The sequence below is a fragment of the Ascidiella aspersa genome, chromosome 5, assembly GCF_963924565.1.
Source record: "Ascidiella aspersa chromosome 5, kaAscAspe10.2, whole genome shotgun sequence".
In the NCBI taxonomy this organism is placed as follows: domain Eukaryota; kingdom Metazoa; phylum Chordata; class Ascidiacea; order Phlebobranchia; family Ascidiidae; genus Ascidiella; species Ascidiella aspersa.
In genome coordinates, this window is record NC_139451.1 from 1,632,786 (window position 1) to 1,653,444 (window position 20,659).

General features: G+C 31.4%; 1 protein-coding gene and 1 non-coding gene across 2 annotated transcripts; one reads left to right on the top strand and one right to left on the bottom strand.

Annotated features, from left to right (window-relative positions):
- Window positions 1-2,459: 2,459 nt before the first annotated feature.
- LOC146141435 (uncharacterized) lies at window positions 2,460-18,313 on the bottom strand. The gene is made up of 17 exons (XM_083390121.1): window positions 18,197-18,313; window positions 17,492-17,623; window positions 16,459-16,533; window positions 14,855-15,028; window positions 13,688-13,709; window positions 13,231-13,256; window positions 12,642-12,688; window positions 12,145-12,175; window positions 11,950-11,975; window positions 10,964-11,021; window positions 8,837-8,973; window positions 7,719-7,809; window positions 6,745-6,852; window positions 5,850-5,942; window positions 5,128-5,205; window positions 4,260-4,386; window positions 2,460-2,976 (listed from the first exon to the last, which is right to left on the bottom strand). The coding sequence occupies exons 1-17, from the start codon at window positions 18,236-18,238 to the stop codon at window positions 2,915-2,917; spliced, it is 1,329 nt and encodes a 442-aa protein (XP_083246247.1). The 5' UTR covers window positions 18,239-18,313; the 3' UTR covers window positions 2,460-2,914.
- On the top strand, window positions 8,200-8,273 carry Trnat-ggu (transfer RNA threonine (anticodon GGU)). Its single transcript has one exon. It is a non-coding gene; the product is annotated as a tRNA-Thr (tRNA).
- Window positions 18,314-20,659: the final 2,346 nt, after the last annotated feature.

Here is a 20,659-nt window from a genome sequence, read left to right on the forward strand (position 1 = left end):
AAGTACGAAATTTACAACTCAATATTTTCATTTTTTGCCGTTTTGCAAATCCACTATACGTGCTGGTCCCACGTAGAAACCCAAAAACTCCGCGAATTTGGCTCCAAAATTGCTTAATAACGTTATCTCTGTCGCCAAATATGTCTGCCTATTGGCCCTAATTGGATCAAGGATTGAAATCAATTGCCGTGCTAATGGACAATAGGAAATTGTAGGCTGTCGACAAATTTTTCACACGATTAAACTTAAGAAATTCTGTTTCAACAGCCATAAGTCATATTCGGGACATACAGGATACTATCGGCCTATTATTGCTTTTGGGTTCTCAATTTTTTTCGTGTGAAACACTTTTGGAGTACAAACAGACAGTGTTGTGATAACTTAAGTTAACCCTTTTAAATGACTTGACTTTAGACTTAAGTCTTTTGTGTAAATTAATTTGGTTAAAATGAGGTATTTTTATGCATTTTTTTTGGTAATTTTGGTTATTTATTCTAATTTTGTTTACAAAACAATTTGCTTTGTAGATTGCTCGCAACGAACTAGTTTACCAATTTTAATAGTTAAACGTTTACTTCTTATAACAAGGACTTGAATTGATTTATTTAAAAAGACTGGACTTTACTTACAGTGGTTATTTTACCAATGACTTGACCTATTTACAACACTAGGTGTTAACATCCAATGTAAAGTACGTACGTCACAAAAAATCAAACAACAATATATTTTCCGACTCAAAATTTTACTAATAAAGACGCAAAAAATTCGAATCGAAGCAACTCGTAGCATAGAGTAGTACATAAAATCAAAAAAGTAACGTATTTACAAACAACGGCCTCTTAAAGCCTTTAAAAAGAATAAGAATTTTCAAACATTATTTGTTTTTTATTTGACACAACATTTGTTCAATGGCAATTTATTTTAACGAATAAAACAAAGAAAAAATTCATTAAATTAGTTCGTTTGGCAATTGCGTCATTATTATTATCGTACGTTTTATGCGAGGATGCTCGATATTATCGGCAATTGTTCGATACTATATTGCAAAATATCGGTACTTGTCCGATACTAGATTGTATATTATCGGTACTCGTTCAAAACTAGATTGTATAATATCGATACTTGTCCGATACTAGATTGTATAATATCGATACTTGTCCGATACCAGATTGTATAATATCGATACTAGATTGTATAATATCGATACTTGTCCGATACTAGATTGTATTATATCGATACTTGTCCGATACCAGATTGTATAATATCGATACTAGATTGTATAATATCGATACTAGATTGTATAATATCGATACCAGATTGTAGAATATCGATACTCGTCCGATACTAGATTGTATTATATCGATACTTGTCCGATACCAGATTGTAGAATATCGATACTCGTCCGATACTAGATTGTATAATATCGATACTTGTCCGATACTAGATTGTATAATATCGATACTTGTCCGATACTAGATTGTATTATATCGATACTTGTCCGATACTAGATTGTATAATATCGATACTTGTCCGATACCAGATTGTATAATATCGATACTAGATTGTATAATATCGATACTTGTCCGATACCAGATTGTAGAATATCGATACTCGTCCGATACTAGATTGTATTATATCGATACTTGTCCGATACCAGATTGTATAATATCGATACTAGATTGTATAATATCGATACTAGATTGTATAATATCGATACCAGATTGTAGAATATCGATACTCGTCCGATACTAGATTGTATTATATCGATACTTGTCCGATACCAGATTGTAGAATATCGATACTCGTCCGATACTAGATTGTATAATATCGATACTTGTCCGATACTAGATTGTATAATATCGATACTTGTCCGATACTAGATTGTATTATATCGATACTTGTCCGATACTAGATTGTATAATATCGATACTTGTCCGATACCAGATTGTATAATATCGATACTAGATTGTATAATATCGATACTTGTCCGATACCAGATTGTATAATATCGATACTTGTCCGATACTAGATTGTATAATATCGATACTTGTCCGATACTAGATTGTATAATATCGATACTTGTCCGATACCAGATTGTATAATATCGATACTAGATTGTATAATATCGATACTTGTCCGATACCAGATTGTAGAATATCGATACTCGTCCGATACTAGATTGTATTATATCGATACTTGTCCGATACCAGATTGTATAATATCGATACTAGATTGTATAATATCGATACTAGATTGTATAATATCGATACCAGATTGTAGAATATCGATACTCGTCCGATACTAGATTGTATTATATCGATACTTGTCCGATACCAGATTGTAGAATATCGATACTCGTCCGATACTAGATTGTATTATATCGATACTTGTCCGATACCAGATTGTAGAATATCGATACTTGTCCGATACTAGATTGTATTATATCGATACTCGTCCGATACTAGATAGTTATCGGTGCCGATCCGATACCAAATTAAGCTAAAAGTTTTAGCAATGTGTTTGTGAATTTACCAAGCAATATTTGCAAAATGGTAGGTTAACAATTAAAGGCAACTAAACTTGAACTTACCAAATTAGGGCAAAATAAACTGAAAAAAAGACTTTGAACGTTTTTATTTCACCTTATTGCTTGTTTGACCATAGTAATGACGTCATTTGGTATCGGGTCGGATCGGCGATATTTATATCGGAATAAAAGAAGTATCTGACACCCCTGGTTAGGTCATGACGTCATAACGTTTTTATGACATCATCACGTTAATCGTGACGTTTCAAACATTGCCACAGTACGCAAAGTAATAGTGACGACACAATAATAACACTACGTCATATAGTTTGACGACGTCATCGCGCTTGGTCACGACATTTCGATGACGTCATATGTGACGTGGTTTTATTGGAAGGAGTCCTCGATTGAAAGAGGAGTTGTGTTTATCTCGGCTTCTCTGGCGAGACCTGAAAAATAAAATTGCGAGAAAAAAAATAAATTTGGCAAGAGTCATTTATTTATTGCAGTGTTTTATGTATATTTTCTTTTATTTGTTTTAATTTTATTAATTTTTTTAATTTTCCTCTTTTTTTCATTGTTTTTTTCATGCTGACAGTTACCTGCAAGAAATCAAATTGCAATGTTTTTGTTGTAGTTTGACTAAATATATAGTTTTCGCTAATTTGATTTCCCTGATGAAGATTTCCTGAATAGGTCATCGAAACGTCGGTGCATTTTAAGAAACATATTTGTCGAATAAACAGTTCAATAATACAAAAAAGAGTCCTTTAGTCGTAAAAAAAATGTAAAACATTATGTTCGCTTCTTTCGTCAAAATTGACTGATTGAAAACTATAAAATTAAAAAAAAAATTGCACTGTTAAAATCAAAATAAACGTTTCTTATAGCATCCTCAAATTCATATTGAACATCTTTTTAAAATTGACTTTACTACTTTCAAACGTAAAAAATTCCGTTTAAATTTTTTTCACATAATTTTTTTGAGGTTCTGGCATCATGTTAACAGATTCTTGAGATGTAAGTTTATTGCCATGATTTGCTGAATAGATTATTGAAAAGTTGACTCATAAAATACGCACAGACGGACAATTTTATAATTGATGCTAGGAAGTGTCCGATAATATCGGATCGGAGCCGATACACGATGCCAATCCTGGCTCACCGGTTTAATCGCAAATGGTCATAAAATACACATTTTGTTGGTTTTGCATCACAAACGGAAAACTTACTTTTATTAAGTGATAGTTTGACGACAACTCAATTTAGTCTGTTTTACTTAGCATTGCCTAACAATGAGGTATTAAAATTTTAAACTTACTTTCATTGGTTTTACCATTCCGGTTAATGAAGTGCAAAAATCCGTATATTTTATTTTGTACCTGTACTATGTTTAGTATTTAATATTTAGTTTAGTATTTAAGTATTAACTATTTTATTTAGTATTTTATTTAGTATTTCATTTAGTATTTTATTTAGTATTTTATTTAGCATTTTATTTAGCATTTTATTTAGTATTTTATTTAGTATTTTATTTAGTATTTTATTTAGCATTTTATTTAGTATTTTATTTAGTATTTTATTTAGTTTTTATTTAGTTTTTATTTAGTATTTTATTTAGTATTTTATTTAGTATTTTGTTTAGTATTTAAATATTTTGCATTCAGTATTTACTTTTTAGTATCTATGTGTTTTATTGGTTTTACTCCGAACAACCAGTTATTGAACTTACTTTTATTAAGTGATTGCTTAACCCTCCACTTCTTGCAGTGGATGGAATGCTTCACTTTCACCAGGAGGCTCCTCCTCACGGTTGGGTCGTTAATGGAAGCTCGTAAACAATCAAAGTGGTCCATTATCTAACACCAGAGGGAAGCAAAGAGAGATTAGCATTAAGCGACAAAGCGCTCTATGAGGAAAAAAACATTTCACAAGCACAACACTAGAATGTAATACCCTTGTCACACTTTTTAAAAACACTTTGTTTTTTTAAAGACTTTAAAACAACCAAAATTGGATAGCTTGTCGTTTTGAGAATAATTAAACACAAAACACTATAAATGACGTCAACACCTAACTTAAGGTGAGCGTGAAATAAATTTAAAGACTATTTAAAGATTTTGGAAAGTCATAAGAATTTTTAAGGATTTTTCAATAAGTAACTCAATTTAGAGACTTTAGAAAATCATAGAGCTTTTCTTTTCAATACGAAATTCAGTGTTTCTCAACCTATGGGCCGCGACCCTAATTGTGTCGCTGTTTGATTTGGTTGGGTCGCAAACTGCAGTAATTCGCATAGGTTAGATTTATTAAGATAAGTCTTCTTGAAAATTTATGAAAACTATAAGATAAACACGAAGACATATGGCTGACAACTATTAAATTCGAACTGTTTTAGGCTTATGCCCCTTCTGTTTTGTTTACCATAAAACGTATACTGACGAAATCGCGTCACCACTGTTGTACAAAGTTTTAGTAATTGGCAAAAAAAAGATGGAGAAATTTTGGCCTAAATCAATTCAAACACATTCAAAAACTTTAGGACATCCCTGTATGATGCGCAGAAAAGGTAAAGCACAACTTTTTAATTTTATACTCACGAGGAAAAGAGCGTCTTCAACTCTTGGGTCGGTCGAGTCGACGATCTTTATCGTGTCGAGGATCATACGGACAACATTCTGGGGTAAAAGTGGGGTTAGCGGGGTTTATAACTTGGTGGCGCATCGGGCAAAAAAACGAGAAAATTTTTTTCGATTTTTGAATTTTTTTAGGTCACAAATTTTTCGGCCACAAAATTGAAAAACACAAATTTGGGGGATAAACCACTAGTTTTTATTGATTTTTTTGTTTGCGTAAAGATGTTCAATCGCACATTATTAAGAAATATATTCAAAGACAAAACTTCTAAGGCTTAAAATTGGATCACCATGTTTAAGATAATACAAAATTAAAACAGTATAAATGCCATGGTTAGCACAAGCACAAATAGTTTTGGTTTATCGTCGCACTTTTCAAACACACTTTTAGTTGCACGTGGATTTCAAAATAAATCAAAGACCTTGCAAAATTTTCGAAAAAACATTTGGCAGTTCAAAGACTTTTTAATATAAGTAATAAGTATTTTTTCATTAGTTTTAGTTAATTTCTATATAAATATTGCTCTAAAGAAGAAAGGTGCCAAATGCAACAACTTTTAGTTAAATTTTATTAAAATTTGGGATAAATTACTTACAATTAAGAAGTTTTTTTAAATTACTTACATTAAGGTTTTTTTTGAGATCAATTACTTACACTTAGGGAAGTTTTAAGATAAATTACTTACATTTAAGGTGTTTTGTTCAACAGATTTCCTCTTTCTTGCTTTTGACTTGTCGAGTAAGTCAAGGGCGCTGCAATTCGTGATTTCAACCGCTTCCTAAAAACAAAAAAATAGTAATTGTAGCAGACTAGCAGTGTTTCGCATACTGTCTTGACGCGAAACCGTTAAGATTATAAATAGGGCACCCTTGCTCGTATTTTTGATAAGTGATCAACTGTAACGTTACAACAAACGAGATTGAAGCAGCGCATAAACTGTGCAACAAGGTTGAAAAAAATCATTTTAATTATTGGCACTTTTATCATGCACAAAAAATTGTACCAAGAAGCTTACCAATAGAGCAAAAATTGAAATCCTAAAAAATTTAACATATCTCCTGGTACCCTTAAGCGTTAACATGGTACATAGAGCGCCGCGGTACCCCGGTTGAGAAATCATTACCTAAAGTAAGACTTAAATCTACACTATCAGTTATATAACTGGTATCTAACTGAAAACGTACCATTAAGTTTGGGTGATTTTTAAGTTATAACTAGAAGGTTTTTTTGAGTTTTTAATAGAAGGTTTGTAAAAGGAGAATTTTTAATGTTGTTTATCTCACGTAGAATAAAAGACTACCCAGGAAAACCACGTTAAAAAGAAAAATACATTAGAAGGATGCTGAGCACAGCAGTGGAGTGTTTGACAGTAGAACGGTATCATGAAACCCAAATGATTTTGTGGAAAACGTATTTGTTTTAAATTTGTTTAGAATAAATTTTTTAAACACTAACTACAAACTTGTCATTAAGTGTGATTTTTAAGTTATTAATTGAAGGTTTTGTTGAGTGATTTTTTTTATTTATTACATTTTATTCCCACTTGATTTTCAAACATATTAAAGTGCTGTATAACCAACCTTTTTGACGTGAGGGTATTTTGTGTAGAGCGACTGGCAATATTCGGTGTCAATCAATCGAAAGTCCGGTGGCAACCTATTCCCGGTGTAATCTGGAACCGGGGAAACCTGACAAAAACAAATGTGGTAACCGGTCAAGTAAAATTATGGAAAAAAAAGAAAAGTAAAACTTTGTTGAAAAAATATACAAAACAATTTAAATTTAATTTGCGTGCAAAATAAAAAGGATTTGAAATACAACTAGTAAGGTAAAATTATGAAAAAAGAGAAAAGTAAAACTTTTTAAGACAAATATACAAAAAAAATTTTTACTTTAATTTGCGTGCAAAATATAGGAAAATTTACAAACAACTGTTCAGTTAAGATTATAAAGAAAAAAGAAAAGTCAAACATTGTAGAAAGAAATACGAAAAAAAAAATTATTTAATTGCATGCAAACTAAAAGCCCTTTACAACACACGATTAATTAAAAAAGTAAAAAAATGTTTTTTAAAATTGTCAGAACTGGGTGAACGTGGTAAAGATGTTGTTTAATCGAAAAAATCTGCTTCGAAACTTGTTACGTCCTCGATCCATATTCGCTGAATTTATTTAAAATTCGATTCAAGTCACTTGTTTTATGGCGATTTTCCAGCATTATATTTTAAATTGTTATTCCGCGTCCGAATGTAAAATTTTTTTAAAACCAATCCCCGGGTTTGTTGTACAATGAGGGTGTTTAAAGAATCTGTCGAGTAAAAGCAGGCGCTAGTACAGTAAAGGTTGGGAAAACATTGGCGTAAAGCGAAAAATATCTGGTTTAAGTTTGAAAAAAAAAAGATTTTTTAAAAAATCATTTTAAAAAAAACAAAAAAAATATTTTTGGAAACATATTCTAGAAAGAAAACCTAGATTCCGCGACTCAAACTCAATGGTCTCGCAACCCACTATTTGCCGACCACGAAAATAATTAATTAACTTCGATATTTTTTTACCTGTGGGGGAGTTTGGATCACAGGGGTATTGGAAGTGACTTGAACCGTTATCGTTTCGTCCTCGTGCGATGAGTAAGCCTTCTTTCTTCGACTGTAACGAAAAAAATGGTTGAATTTACCAATCTTTAAATATTTTTTTGGTTGTACATTTGTTACTCAATATTCTCAGTATTACTCAATTTTCCTTTTTGTGTTTTTGAGCGAAAAAATCAAGATAAAAAATCACAGGGGACGCGACTAATTTAGCGATTGAATGATACACACAAATATGTGTTGTAACAAATGTGCAGGATGCAATAGGCATGGGTGCTATCGTTGTTTCTCGGCTTGCTCCCATCTGAGCCTGTATACCTCAGATGGTAGAGCGACGGTCCCGGTATGGCCGGAGGTCGTGAGTTCGCACCTCACCACATACTAGTTTTACGAACAGGATGCAGCAGGCAACAATGCTATGGTTGTTTCTAGGCTTGCTCCCCTCTGAGCCTGTGTAGCTCAGTTGGTAGAGCAACGGTCCCGGTATGACCGAGGTAGTGAGTTCGAACCTCACTGCAGGCAAGTTGTTTTTCTAGCCTGTCCTGCTTTGTACATAGAGTTACAGATTTGGAAGTGCCATGGCTTTTGGTGAACTAAATCAGCGATTATGATATATTTCTATCTATCTATCTTTACAACGAAATGGCTAAGGTTTTTAATAATTGGAAAACTAAAAAAAATACTTTTTAGTTAAATACACAGAAAACCTAAATCTAAGGTTTGATTTAATGAGACCGAAATTTGACAAAATTTTACAGTTAATGAATTTAAAATGTTTTATGAAATCGTTTATTGAGTTATTTGCTGAAAACTTTGCGTTTCCTTGACTAAAGGTTTTGCGAAAACTACTTTTTGAAATAGACGTAAGTTATCCAGCAAATTACTCCACTTAGACTTAGTTATCCCACATATATTTTGAGTTACATTGGGTTGTTAAGCAAATAATTTGACTTAGACTTAAGTTATCCAGCAAATGACTTAACTTAGAGTTATAATCAGCATTGGACTTCTAAATTATTTATTACTTAACTTTGCATATCTTTATAGTTTTGGAAAAACCAGCTTTTTTAGAAGTTTTCCCTTACCTGCGTTTAACTTCGGGTTGTTCATTCTTTATCGTTGTGTTCTGCTGCGGTCGTTTCCTGACCTCTCCCCCGTGTATTCGCGCTTGTTCTTGTTGTAAGCGTTGAAGTTGCTGGTGCTGTTGACGCAACTGAACCACCTAAAGAAAAATGACTTTCAAATAAGTGCAATGCTGGTGTCAATTTGTTGATCTGCAAGAAATTTTATGGAATGCTAAAGACAAATATCGCGAAAAGTTTGTGGTGGAGTTAGGTTTGGTTTTCCAAGGATTTAGAAAACTAGCAGGAATTATACACTCTTGCAGGTATTTTGCCGTCTACCTTTTTGTGTTGTTTCACAACAAAAATAAACTTTTAACAAGTGCAGGCTTGGTTAAATTTCTTGTTAGCACAATTTAGTAGAAATTGAAAATTCGCAGTCCGGTGGCTTTAGACTGGGGTTGTTTAATTTCACTTTTTTATGGTAATGTTAATATTCACATGTTACGCTTGGTGTTAATTCTGCCTTTATGCTGTCCTATGCTTTAAATTAAAATACTAACTGCGAAATATGGTTCATTATTTTGCGATTTACATGTTTTTTAGCTACTGATTTTTGAAGTTAAATTACATTGTAAAGAATTTAAAAAATAAAAATGCAAAACTTTTTTTGTGTGCTTAAAGTGTCTAGTGTCCCTCGCAAATAAGCAATCGGACCTGCAAATATGTTGCCGTCTACTTTTGAAGTGTTGTTCCACAATAAAAATAAACTTTAAACACAATTTATCGAAATTCGATTGCTTATACTTTAGACTGCGGTTGTTTTATTTCACTTTTGTTGTGGTAATGGTAATTTAGTCTGTGTCAACTTTCCAGTCGGTCCGCCAAATATAGTTTAATTTTATATCTTAATTGCAAATGCAAGCTGTTAAAGGATTTTCCATTAAATTTAGAACTTCGTCAGTTAAACATTTCGCTGCATTGTGACGTAACATAGACTTAATGGCCTACTATGTTCAGTACTGTATCGTACGTCACAATGCGGCAAATGTTGTGCCCAATTGATTAAAAATAGGCTACAACTCGTTTAAGTCTTAAACTTTAAGACCAGTTGTATGTGAAAAACTTCAATAGAACCGCATATAACACGTAATTGCTCATTAAATTGCAGTTTCCATTCTTTGCTTTTGATTTGCATACTTTTGTCGTAATTACATTTTGGGTTGACACGGGTCCGCAAAATTTGTTTTGAAATTTTACCGTTCCGTAAGCTCAAAGGGTTGACAACCACTGCTTTACAGTGAAATACTAACCGCGAAATATGGTTGATTATTTTGCGATTTGCAAGTTTTTGAGCTACTGATTTTTAAAGTTCTATGTTGTGGCTCTCAAGAAAATTACATTTTATAGAATTTAAAAAATATAAATGCAAAAGTTTTTTGTGTTTTCAAAGCATCATGTGTCCTTAATTTTTTCCTTTTGTAATGTTTTGTGCGTTCTGCGTAAAAAGCTTTATTTGGGTATTTTGCATTGGAGAAAATGACATAAAACAATTTTTAGACTGGTGCTTGTTTCAGTTACAATAACTACTAATTTGTATATTCTGCTTTGTTTTTCTTAGTCAATGAAACATATGTACACAAATATTTGTGTTAACAACTGAAATCTAGCCCCTTCTGCTTTTTGACCAACGATTACGGCTTACATATCATTAGTAAACTGAAAACCAATGCAGACTCACTAAACCTGTCGATCAGTGATGCAAGCAGAGCAAGCCAGAAAAACAACTAGCCTGCAGTGAGGTTCGAACTCACGACCTCTGGTCAAGCCGGGACCGTCGCTCTACCAACTGAGCTATGCAGGCTCAGAGAGGAGCGAGTCGAGAAACCACGTTACGGACTCCAGGTTTGGAAGATTCAAAGAAAACTTTTTTCAAGCATTTTTACTTTACGCAGCAAAGCAATACGCTTGGCGCTATCATAAAAATTATTTTTTTTATTTATTTAAGTTGTATTTCAAAAATTAAAAAAATCTGTACATATTTTAACATCTTCTAAAAAAAGACATAACTAGCAAAATTGTAACACATTATACACATATTATCAAATATAGTTGCAAAATACAAAAAAATGTGCAAATTTTAGATCTTACCTCGGCCATTATGGATTCACATTCTATCTTTTCATCCTGTGAAAAACCTTGGCCGACTCTGAAAGTAAACACAATGATTTAAACTTATTGATTGTTTAAAGTGTTATTATGAGTCACGCAATAAATTATTAAATCAGCCATATCACAGCTCACAAAAAATACAACAAACTATTTTGACCATTGAAATAACCATGCTAAAAATGAATAAAGAATTATCCTTTAAAGCAGTGGTTCTCAACCTTTATGTACCGGTGACCCCTTTTTGATGCTTTCAAACGGTCGCGGAAAACCCCTAACATATTTCTGGTGTGATATCTGCGTTTAGTTCTTTTTAGTAAATCAGTATGTCTGTCTAGTGCACCTTGTGTTGAGTAAAGTAACACACAACACCAATTTACTTTGTGACAGGTTTAAGTGATTTCTGCTGCTGCATCGCCAAAGCAAGTCTTAAAATGCGTGGTAGTGTTTTTGACAATGCTAGACGTTATCTTTGAGAATGATAGCATAAATCAAAATGCAGTACATATGAACTGTTGTAATTCCTCTGCCTCCCATTTTACAATCTACTGTGTTACATCACAATGGAAGTGTTCTGTCACACTAAGAATTCGATTTACAACATGTTACAATATGATTTTATCACTTACCAAGATTGTGATTAGCATGTTATCAAGCGTTAGTTATTTCCTAGCGTTAATTGAATTAATAATGGTATATTTATAAGTTTTCTGGACCCCCTGAAAACGTTTTGCGGACCCCCGGTTGAGAACCACTGCTTTAAACTATTCTGTATGAATCCGAAAAGCCCATGGAGAAGTAGGGAGCATTTTAAAAGTTTAAATCTTTAAAATAAATCTTAAAATATGAGCTGAAGATTGTAGTTAGACATAGAATAAATATCAATGCCCATACAGAAGTAGGAAGCATTTTGTAACTGTTTTGAATTTATTTTTAACCTTCTTTATATATCCACAAAAAAGTCTTACCTGTGGGCTGGGATTGACTTGTTGTTCTGAAATTAAAATAAAAAAAAAATAAAATTAAAAAAAGGTATTTTATTTTTGATGTCACTTTTAAAATATAAGTTAAGAAAGCTTAAATATCAAGCTAATAATAAAAGCTTTAATTACCAATTTCAATTTAAAAAAACTTAGTAATTTAGTATTTTTAACGATGATCACCTGGTTTTTGTTGCCATCTTCAAAATCAGTTCTACAAAAGAAAAAAAAAACAGATAAGATTAATCAAAAAATGCCAGAAATAATAATAATTCAAATAATTTACACAAGACCTTACAAGCAAAAAAGATGAAATTTATTGTACAAAACCCTTTTTTTTTTAAATTATTAGGCTAAAATTTGTTTTAGCATTAGGAAGTTTAGTTACCTCCTGTTGTTAACCTACAATTTTTGCTAAAATTACCATTCAAAAAATAATCGCTGCTTTGGATTGCAATTCATGGCTTAAATTTCTATATTATTTAGGTATCGGGTCAGCACTGATATCGCCCTAGTATCGAACGAGTAGCGATGCTAGCACTTGACATTGGGTATAGGCTGTGATTCCATATTATCGGACATGCTAATTTAAATCATTATATAGACAATGTGATAATATTTTTACCGAATATAGAATTTTACACAAAAAGTGATATTATTAAACAGTTTTTGGAACTCACGCATATTCTTGCATCCCATTCATATCTTCGGTCCAGGCGAGCGAGTTCTAGAGATTCAAAAGTAACTTTAAAACACAATACACAGTTTTTTAGTAATATCAATAAAATACTATTTAAAGCCATTATATTCAATAAAATTGACATTTTGTTTTGTTTACAAACGTTTCAACAATACTTCATGCCATCCTAGTATAACAATACTTTTTTATCTTCACTTTAATTTTTACACTAATGATAACGATTTGTAAAAAACAAAACAATATTTTGAATATAATAGCTTTAGTATTTTTATTTAAAGTAACTTTAGTTTGCAATCTTCAGTAATAGAATAATCAAGTGGCACTTTATAAGACATACTGTAAGGATTTCTTTGACCTGATAAAGCAGAGTTGTGCAGAAGCTTGTAAAAAATTCAAAAACGGCCATTTTCAAATATCTTGAGTTAATATGCGACCTTAAAATGACATTATAACAGCATATTGTTAACTTTATTTTTATTGAAACGTCAGTCTTGATTTTGACATTGCTAAAATATACAAATAAAAAATGAACATCTCGTGTTTGTAAAAAAATACTACGTTAAACATACCTCATGTTTTTTGCCGGAGTATGAATCTAAAAAAATATGAAAATTATGTTACTGTGATTTGTAAAATTTAGGACTAATATTTGATGCAAAATCATAATTTATCACAAAATTACTAATATTTCAAATATTTAACATCTCAATAAAAAAATAAACAGAAAAATTTTACCACTAAAACCTTTATCAAATTATCATCGCATAATAATTATCACTATTTGTGTAAAGGTTTTGTGTTGGAATTTATTTAAAGAAAATAAATCTAAAAAAACTTCATTTATTTCACTCTACTTGGAATATGTTCTCATTAAAATGCAAAGGTAAGAATATTTAGGTATAATATCATGATCTATATGGAAAGGTTAGGTAGTCAAAAATAAATTAATACCAAAATAAAATCAATAAAGTTCAATTAACTTCCCTTGAAATATCTTTTTAATGATTTTTAAAAAGAATGACTTACTGTGGCTCATTGATCTTGCATTCTGTAATAAATAATAAAATATTTTTATTTGGCAGTAAGCTTTGCAAGTGATATTTAACATTATTTATTTTAGAAATATGTTTTTCAAGTTACAAGACTTTTTAAATGTGGCAGTAAAAATAATTGGTGGGCAGAATTTTTTAAGTTACACAAAAGTTTTTCAGTTTGGTTTCTTTAAAACATTTAACCGGCAAAATTTTTAAATCACCAGCTAATTTTCAATTAAGTGGTAAAATGCTGTCTAGATATTGTAATTTTTTTTCACTACAGGCTATTTGTTGACATTGTGACAAATACCTTAAAGTAATTATTTACAAAGCAAATGGAAAGAGCTAGTAAAAAAACACAAATTTCATCAAATTTTTACTTTTTTTTTTTTTACCGCTCTAAAAAATTGGATTTTTTAAACATATGTCATTAAATGGTTTTATTTAAAATTTTTTATTTCAAAAAAGCAAATCTCAAATAAACCATTTGTATGCCAACCGGTGTGAACTATCGAAAACCATAGGCATCAACTGTTAGCAATTATCTTTAAATTATTTTCCAACAAAACTTGCAAAAAATTGGTTTAAATAGGACTAGCGGTTTCTCACAGACTTTTTAGTATGCAAATCAATTAAAAGACATTGTGGCAACCCTGTGTGAGATATCGCGTCTAATTTAAGCATTTTAATTAAAATGGAATTAGAATTAAATCATTTTGAGTTTTCTCAAATCAGATTAGAATGATTAGAATGAGAATTACAGAATTCTTAAAAAAGCATTTAATTATTCACAATGAAATTAGTTTAATCTCAGTTGATCTCAAAATAATGTGAATGGTAAATATTTGTGTGTTAATATTGGTGCTGCTTTTTAGCGTAGCATGTATGCTTCTCAGACTGTAAAAATCATATACAGGTTTCAAACAAAGAGTTTTAGTTTAAATTCTTTGTTTTGACTGAGCAACTTTAAATTGTCGTTCTACAAAGAAGCATTTTTGGTAAAATCCAAATTAGATTAGAATTAGAGCGCACAAGCAATCCACACATTAGATGAATATTAGAATTAGTAGCCGCATTGCTCTACATTTATTGAGTTAAAAAACTATAACTTCTAGTTGTCCAAGTCTGCTCCACGGTTTTAACTTATTCTCACACATACCTTGGTGTCTTCTATCATGTGTTGGCTTGCGATGGGTGACACAGATTGCTGACAGAACTCGTTGCACATCGTAACAACCTCGGTAAGCTCAAGGTAAGCTGCCGTCATCCACACCGGCATCACCGTGTGTTGCTCCACACACAACTTGCCAAGATAGAAGTAGTCCAACAGTTTCTAAAAGTTATTCAATTTTAGGTAGAAATTGAGTTATTTTTAGACTATTTTCTTAGCATGTGTTTATAAATTAGTTGGAATAAGAAACCAAAACGCTTTAAACTAGCGATTCCGACATCCAAACGTTAAAGTCATACTTTTCAATGAGGGATAAGAATCTTATTAAACACCTTTGTCATTTTCGCTTTCCTGTAGTTGTAACAAATAGGGCTGTGTCCCTTCAAACCTTGACATTGCTTGGTAATTTGCATGAACCAGTGACCGAGAGGCCTATTGCTGTCATCAGAATTTCTCACACAATTGTGTTGATAAGAACTCGACATTGAGTTTCAATGACGTCTTGTATTTTGAAATACTCAAAGCGACAAAATGCGTACTTTTGACCCTAAGAAATTTTAGGAGGGCGTTACGATTAAAGTCTCAGTACTAATTTGTTCTTTGCTGTAGTTACACAAGTAGGCTATATTTTGTGCAACTGTTTAAAAAATGAAATAGAAATGCTAGGAGACTGTTTTGCCCAACAAAGCCCGTCAAAAAGAGTATTGCACATTTCCTTGATTTGCATTTCATAGCTCAAATTGCTAAAATCCTTCCCAGTGGAATATCTAATGAAAAACAACTACACATCCATGTTTAACCACTGTGCTCTAACTCTTTCTGAAGTTGTTTTTTTGACTACCAATAATATAGTACACCCGTAGCCCTCTATAGACTTACTGAATCAAACGATCAAGTAAGGATTTTAATGCAAGCAATTCCAAGCCGAAAAATAGGTTTGTGAAAGTAGTGCAAGTACAAAAACATTTCTGAGCACAGCTTTAAGGCGCTTCACACTTTCAAGGAAGATATTTAAGACCCAATTTTTGTAACTTACAAAAAAATTGCATATAACAACTACCAGTGTTGTAATGACTTAAATTAATGACTTGACTTAAGTGCACTTAAGTCACTGTTTTTAAATGACTTGACTTAAGTCATTTGGATAAATGACTTGGGTTAAAATAAAATGTTTTAATTAAGCAATTATTTATAAAATTGCGTTATTTAGCCCAATCTTTGCACATAAAAGAATTTGCTTGTTACATGCTGCTTTTATGTTATTTTTGACTTGAGTTGCTCATAATAATCGAAGGAGTTTGCCAGTTTTCATAATTTCAAGTTTTATTTTTTTGACAAGGGCTGGACTTGAAGTTGACTCTAACTATGACTTGGGCAAATCAATGACTTGGACTTGACTTGTTATTTATTCAAAAAGACTTGACTTAGACTTAAGTCATTTCAAAATGACTTGTTTACAACACTGACAACTACTTTTGTATGTATTCGGTTCTACATCCAGTTTACTGAGCTACAAAAGCTCAGTGGGAAGCAAGCCAAGAAACAACCATGACACTGTTGTCTACTACATCATAAATACTTGAATATCTTACCTCAAAACCGACAGGACTAACTCCTTGAATCTCGATCTCAATATCTTGGCTGCTGCTGTTGTGGCCGATTGCATCCTGTAAATAAAAAACACCTTGTTTTTCATAAACACCAAAATTGAATAAGGTAAAAATCATAACAAATATGGTAAACAATTACCAGGGACCCAGGGTTATTGTCTTGCAAGGCGTCTTTGCATGATATAAAACATTTTAGGAAATTTAGAAGTTGAACTTTGAAGAAAAGAGTTTGTCAGAAGTTCATGATTTTTCTTTCAGTTATAGTGACAAACCATGTGAGTTAAACGTGCATTAAAGCAACAAGTCATCATTTTTTAGATTACAACTGTTATATGTTTGTTAAATAATTTTAAGCTGCACATAATTCATAATAAATTACTAATATCAATATTTTGCTCATATCAGCGAGTATTCTGATTCAAAAACTGTTTTTGACAAACTCTTTTGTATTGAAAGGTTTAAATTTCACCTAGATAGGATTTCACAATTTTTTTACTTACTTTATTAAAGAAATAGTGTAAAGTTTTAGAGGTTTTTATTTTGAGTATGACAATACAATACACACATTAAAACTAAGAAAGCATTTTTTATTTTGAAAAAATATATATAATATTGTTTTTTTGTTTGTTACATTATAAAGTTACGTTAACCAAATATGCTTTTTGTTAGATTTTTTATTTAAAAGTTTTTTCGAACTCTTTGTTTAATTTTTTTCTAGACATTTTTATTTACTCATTACTGCAGTTTTCTAGCCACCATATCCATTTTACACTGGCAGTTAAATAAAATATTTTGAACAGAATTCTGTTTATACAGTGATTAATTGTCAAATAAAAGGCTGCATAAACTAGAACACTTAAATGTGTTAATTTATTCAAATAAATATTTTCCTAATATTTCAATTTGTTGAATTTTTTACATTACAAAGTTATATTAACCACAAGGTTTTTTATAAAACTTTTATTTAATATATTTTTATTTCAAAGACATTTTTCGCAACATTCTGTCAACTTACAAGTATTAGAGCGTCGAGTTTTGCGCTGCTCGCCGACAATACGCACTTGTGCGCAAGAAACCTCTTATCAGAGACGCACACGCAAACGTCGCAATGTTTTCCCGACTCGCGCTGTAGGTTCAGGTTGGTTGCCTGGAAAGTTTACAAAAAAAAAAAATATAGTACTTTAAGGCAGGGCTGCAGAGTGAAAGAAGGGAAAGTCTGTTTAGTAAAAGTCTGAAACGGTATTTAATTTTATACGCGGGCCATTAATTTTAAAAGGACACTAAAGTGGTTGACTTCGGCCAACCAGGCTTCATGATTCGGCTCGAGACTAATTTTTCAAGTAACTTTTTAATTAAAACAACTAAACCGTTGCCTACTTTACTGATTTTAGAATATTTCTCTGAATAAGGTAATCAGGTGGTACTATACGACAGCAAAACTTGTATTGAAATCTCGACAATCTTTCACCCTTTGGAAAAGCTACACTTACACAGAAATTTTATTATGTTACTTAATTTTAAGGTTTGTCCTCTTTTGAGTGATGAAAATATGGTAGACCTAAATAACTAACAAGTAGTAACTGAAGACTTGGGGTTTTACACCTTTACAAAACTATAAATAAGCTGCATTTTAGTAGAGTGCATCGCTTAAATAGGGTGGGGCTTATATGAATCAACCATTGGTAATAATTCAACATAAATAATGCTGCGTTTTACTCACAAGTCTTGTCGCATGTTGAGAATCCATTTTTTCCGCAGGCATTTTAAAATATCCTTGTAGTTTGTTAAATTTAACAGTGAAACTGCCGTAGCCGGCCTTTGACTGATCCTAAAACACTAAAGAGATTATATAAGTGACAAAGTCACAATGTACAACTGAATAAACCATAAAAACGAACAAAAATAACTATAAAATTTGCACGACTGTAACTGGATCTGCCCAATTACCATAAGATTTTTTGCTAAAGTTATTTACAGTACTTAAAAAACTAAATGTCGGTAAACGGCTTTAACAATTATAGTATTGTAATTTTGCAATTTTGAAATACGGCGCTGGTCTGCTAATCCTACCATGCAACAAACTTTATTTGGGTTAGCGTTTGGGAAGCACAAGAAATAACAAAAAATAAAAAATACCTGAACCACCCTCAACCAAACACTAACTGACACCCCGACTCAAATAAAATTCGCAGAAGAAGGTACTTCTTAGTTAAATCTAATCCTTAAGCCATTTACCGAAGTTTAATATATGAAAAATGGCTTGATTACTATACTTTTGAATTGAGTTGCCAGGAAATAGGCTCTTTCATATATTTTAACTCAAATCAAGCCTGATTGCATTTTATTCATTTTTTCAGTGTTTTAATGACTAACAAATTACAATGACTTGGTTTAAGTGCACTTAAGTCACAGTTTTTAAATGACTTTAAGTCTTTTGAACAAATTACTTGAATTCGACTAATGAAAATTAATTGCTTTAAGTTAAAATGTTATTATAAAATTGAACAAAGTTTCTGAAATTTTTTAAGTAAATGATTACCTTTTTTGTTTATAATCGGACGAGCTTACCAATTTTAATGTTTTATAATTATTTTAAAATTAGTGATTTGAATTGGAGCTCTAATAACGACTTGACTTGAGAAACTAATCAAATAAACTGGGACTTAGCTTGTCATTTTAACAAAAACTAATACTTGAATAGGACTTAAGTTGTTCTAAAATGACTTGTTTACAACACATATTATGTAATTTAATGTGTTTTACTGCTTATATGCTATCGTTTAGTAATGACTGACTAAAGGTATTTTTTTTTAAATATACTTGACCTCGACTCAGGTTATTTCAAAATGACTTGTTTACAACAAAATCATTAAAAAGCGGCGAACGGCCGTATTACTTAAACCCTAAAAATGTTGCATTTTTACCTGAACAAAACCAGAAGTTTAAAACCTTTGGCTACTATTATCTTTTTCAAGACAACTTAAAAATGTTTCGCGCAAAAAAATAACAAAAGCGAGAGAAGAGAGAAGAGAGGGAACAATGACACACAACTAGAAGTGGGTACTTTGACATCTAAAAATTAATTGCGAATAAAAAAAACGGTTTTCTGAACAAGGATTAGTTGATACCAGGGAGTCGAACTGGAACCAAACCGGAACTTTATGAACCGGTTTTGGGTCAATGTTTAACTGTTTTTTTCAATACGTCACGTAATGATTATGCTCTACATTTCTTGACGCATATTTTTAGATTTAACGCAACTTATATTGTATCCGAACCGGAACTTTATGAACCGGTTTTGAAATAACGATGTTCGAACCGGAGCTGAACCGGAACTTTTAAATTACTCCGAACCGAAACCGGAACTGAACCGGATTCCGAAAAAATCCTGAACCGAACCTGAACAAGAAAAGTCAAACGGTTCGACTCCCTGATTTGAAACGACATAAGTCCCAGTCAATTAATTTCTAAAATAATTTTTTTTTAATTAATGAAATTTACATATCCCAGTTCAAGTAATAATTAGAGTCATCTCCAAGTCAAATAACTGTTATAATAGAAAAGCGATGAACCATTAAAATTGGTAAACTCGCGTGGTTGAAAAAAACAACTGAAGTAAAAAAAACACATGCAGATATCAAATCGCTTCAAGTGCTAAAACTTGAGTTAGATAGTTTAATTTCATAATAAAATGTTAAATGAAAACACTTAATTTCAACTTAAGACATTTAACTCAATGAGTTAAGTCCAAGTCAAGTTTTTTTTTATTTTTTTTCCTTTTCGATGTTCATGGCCAATAACTTTAAATTAAAGTTATTTCCTTCTTAATTTATAGAGTCATGAGGAATATGGAATTCGCTGTGGTCACAAGTGTTAAGTAGAAAAAATAGTGTATTTGCAATTCGTTAAATCTCTTTTTCAAACCTAAACTGAGTTTTTGTCATAGACTAGGCTAGGGCAATTTATTGTTTTTTAAGTTCCTTATACTTTCGAATGTGACGTAACACACCTTGTGCACTTTTAAATCAATTTTCACCTTTATATGTTAAGCTTAAGCAGTCTATTCATTATTTCATATTAATTCCCAAAATACAACATATTCATTTATATATTTTATTGCGAACAAAAATACCGCAATTATGAATTAAAGCTGCAAACAGCGACATCATAACTTATACAACAC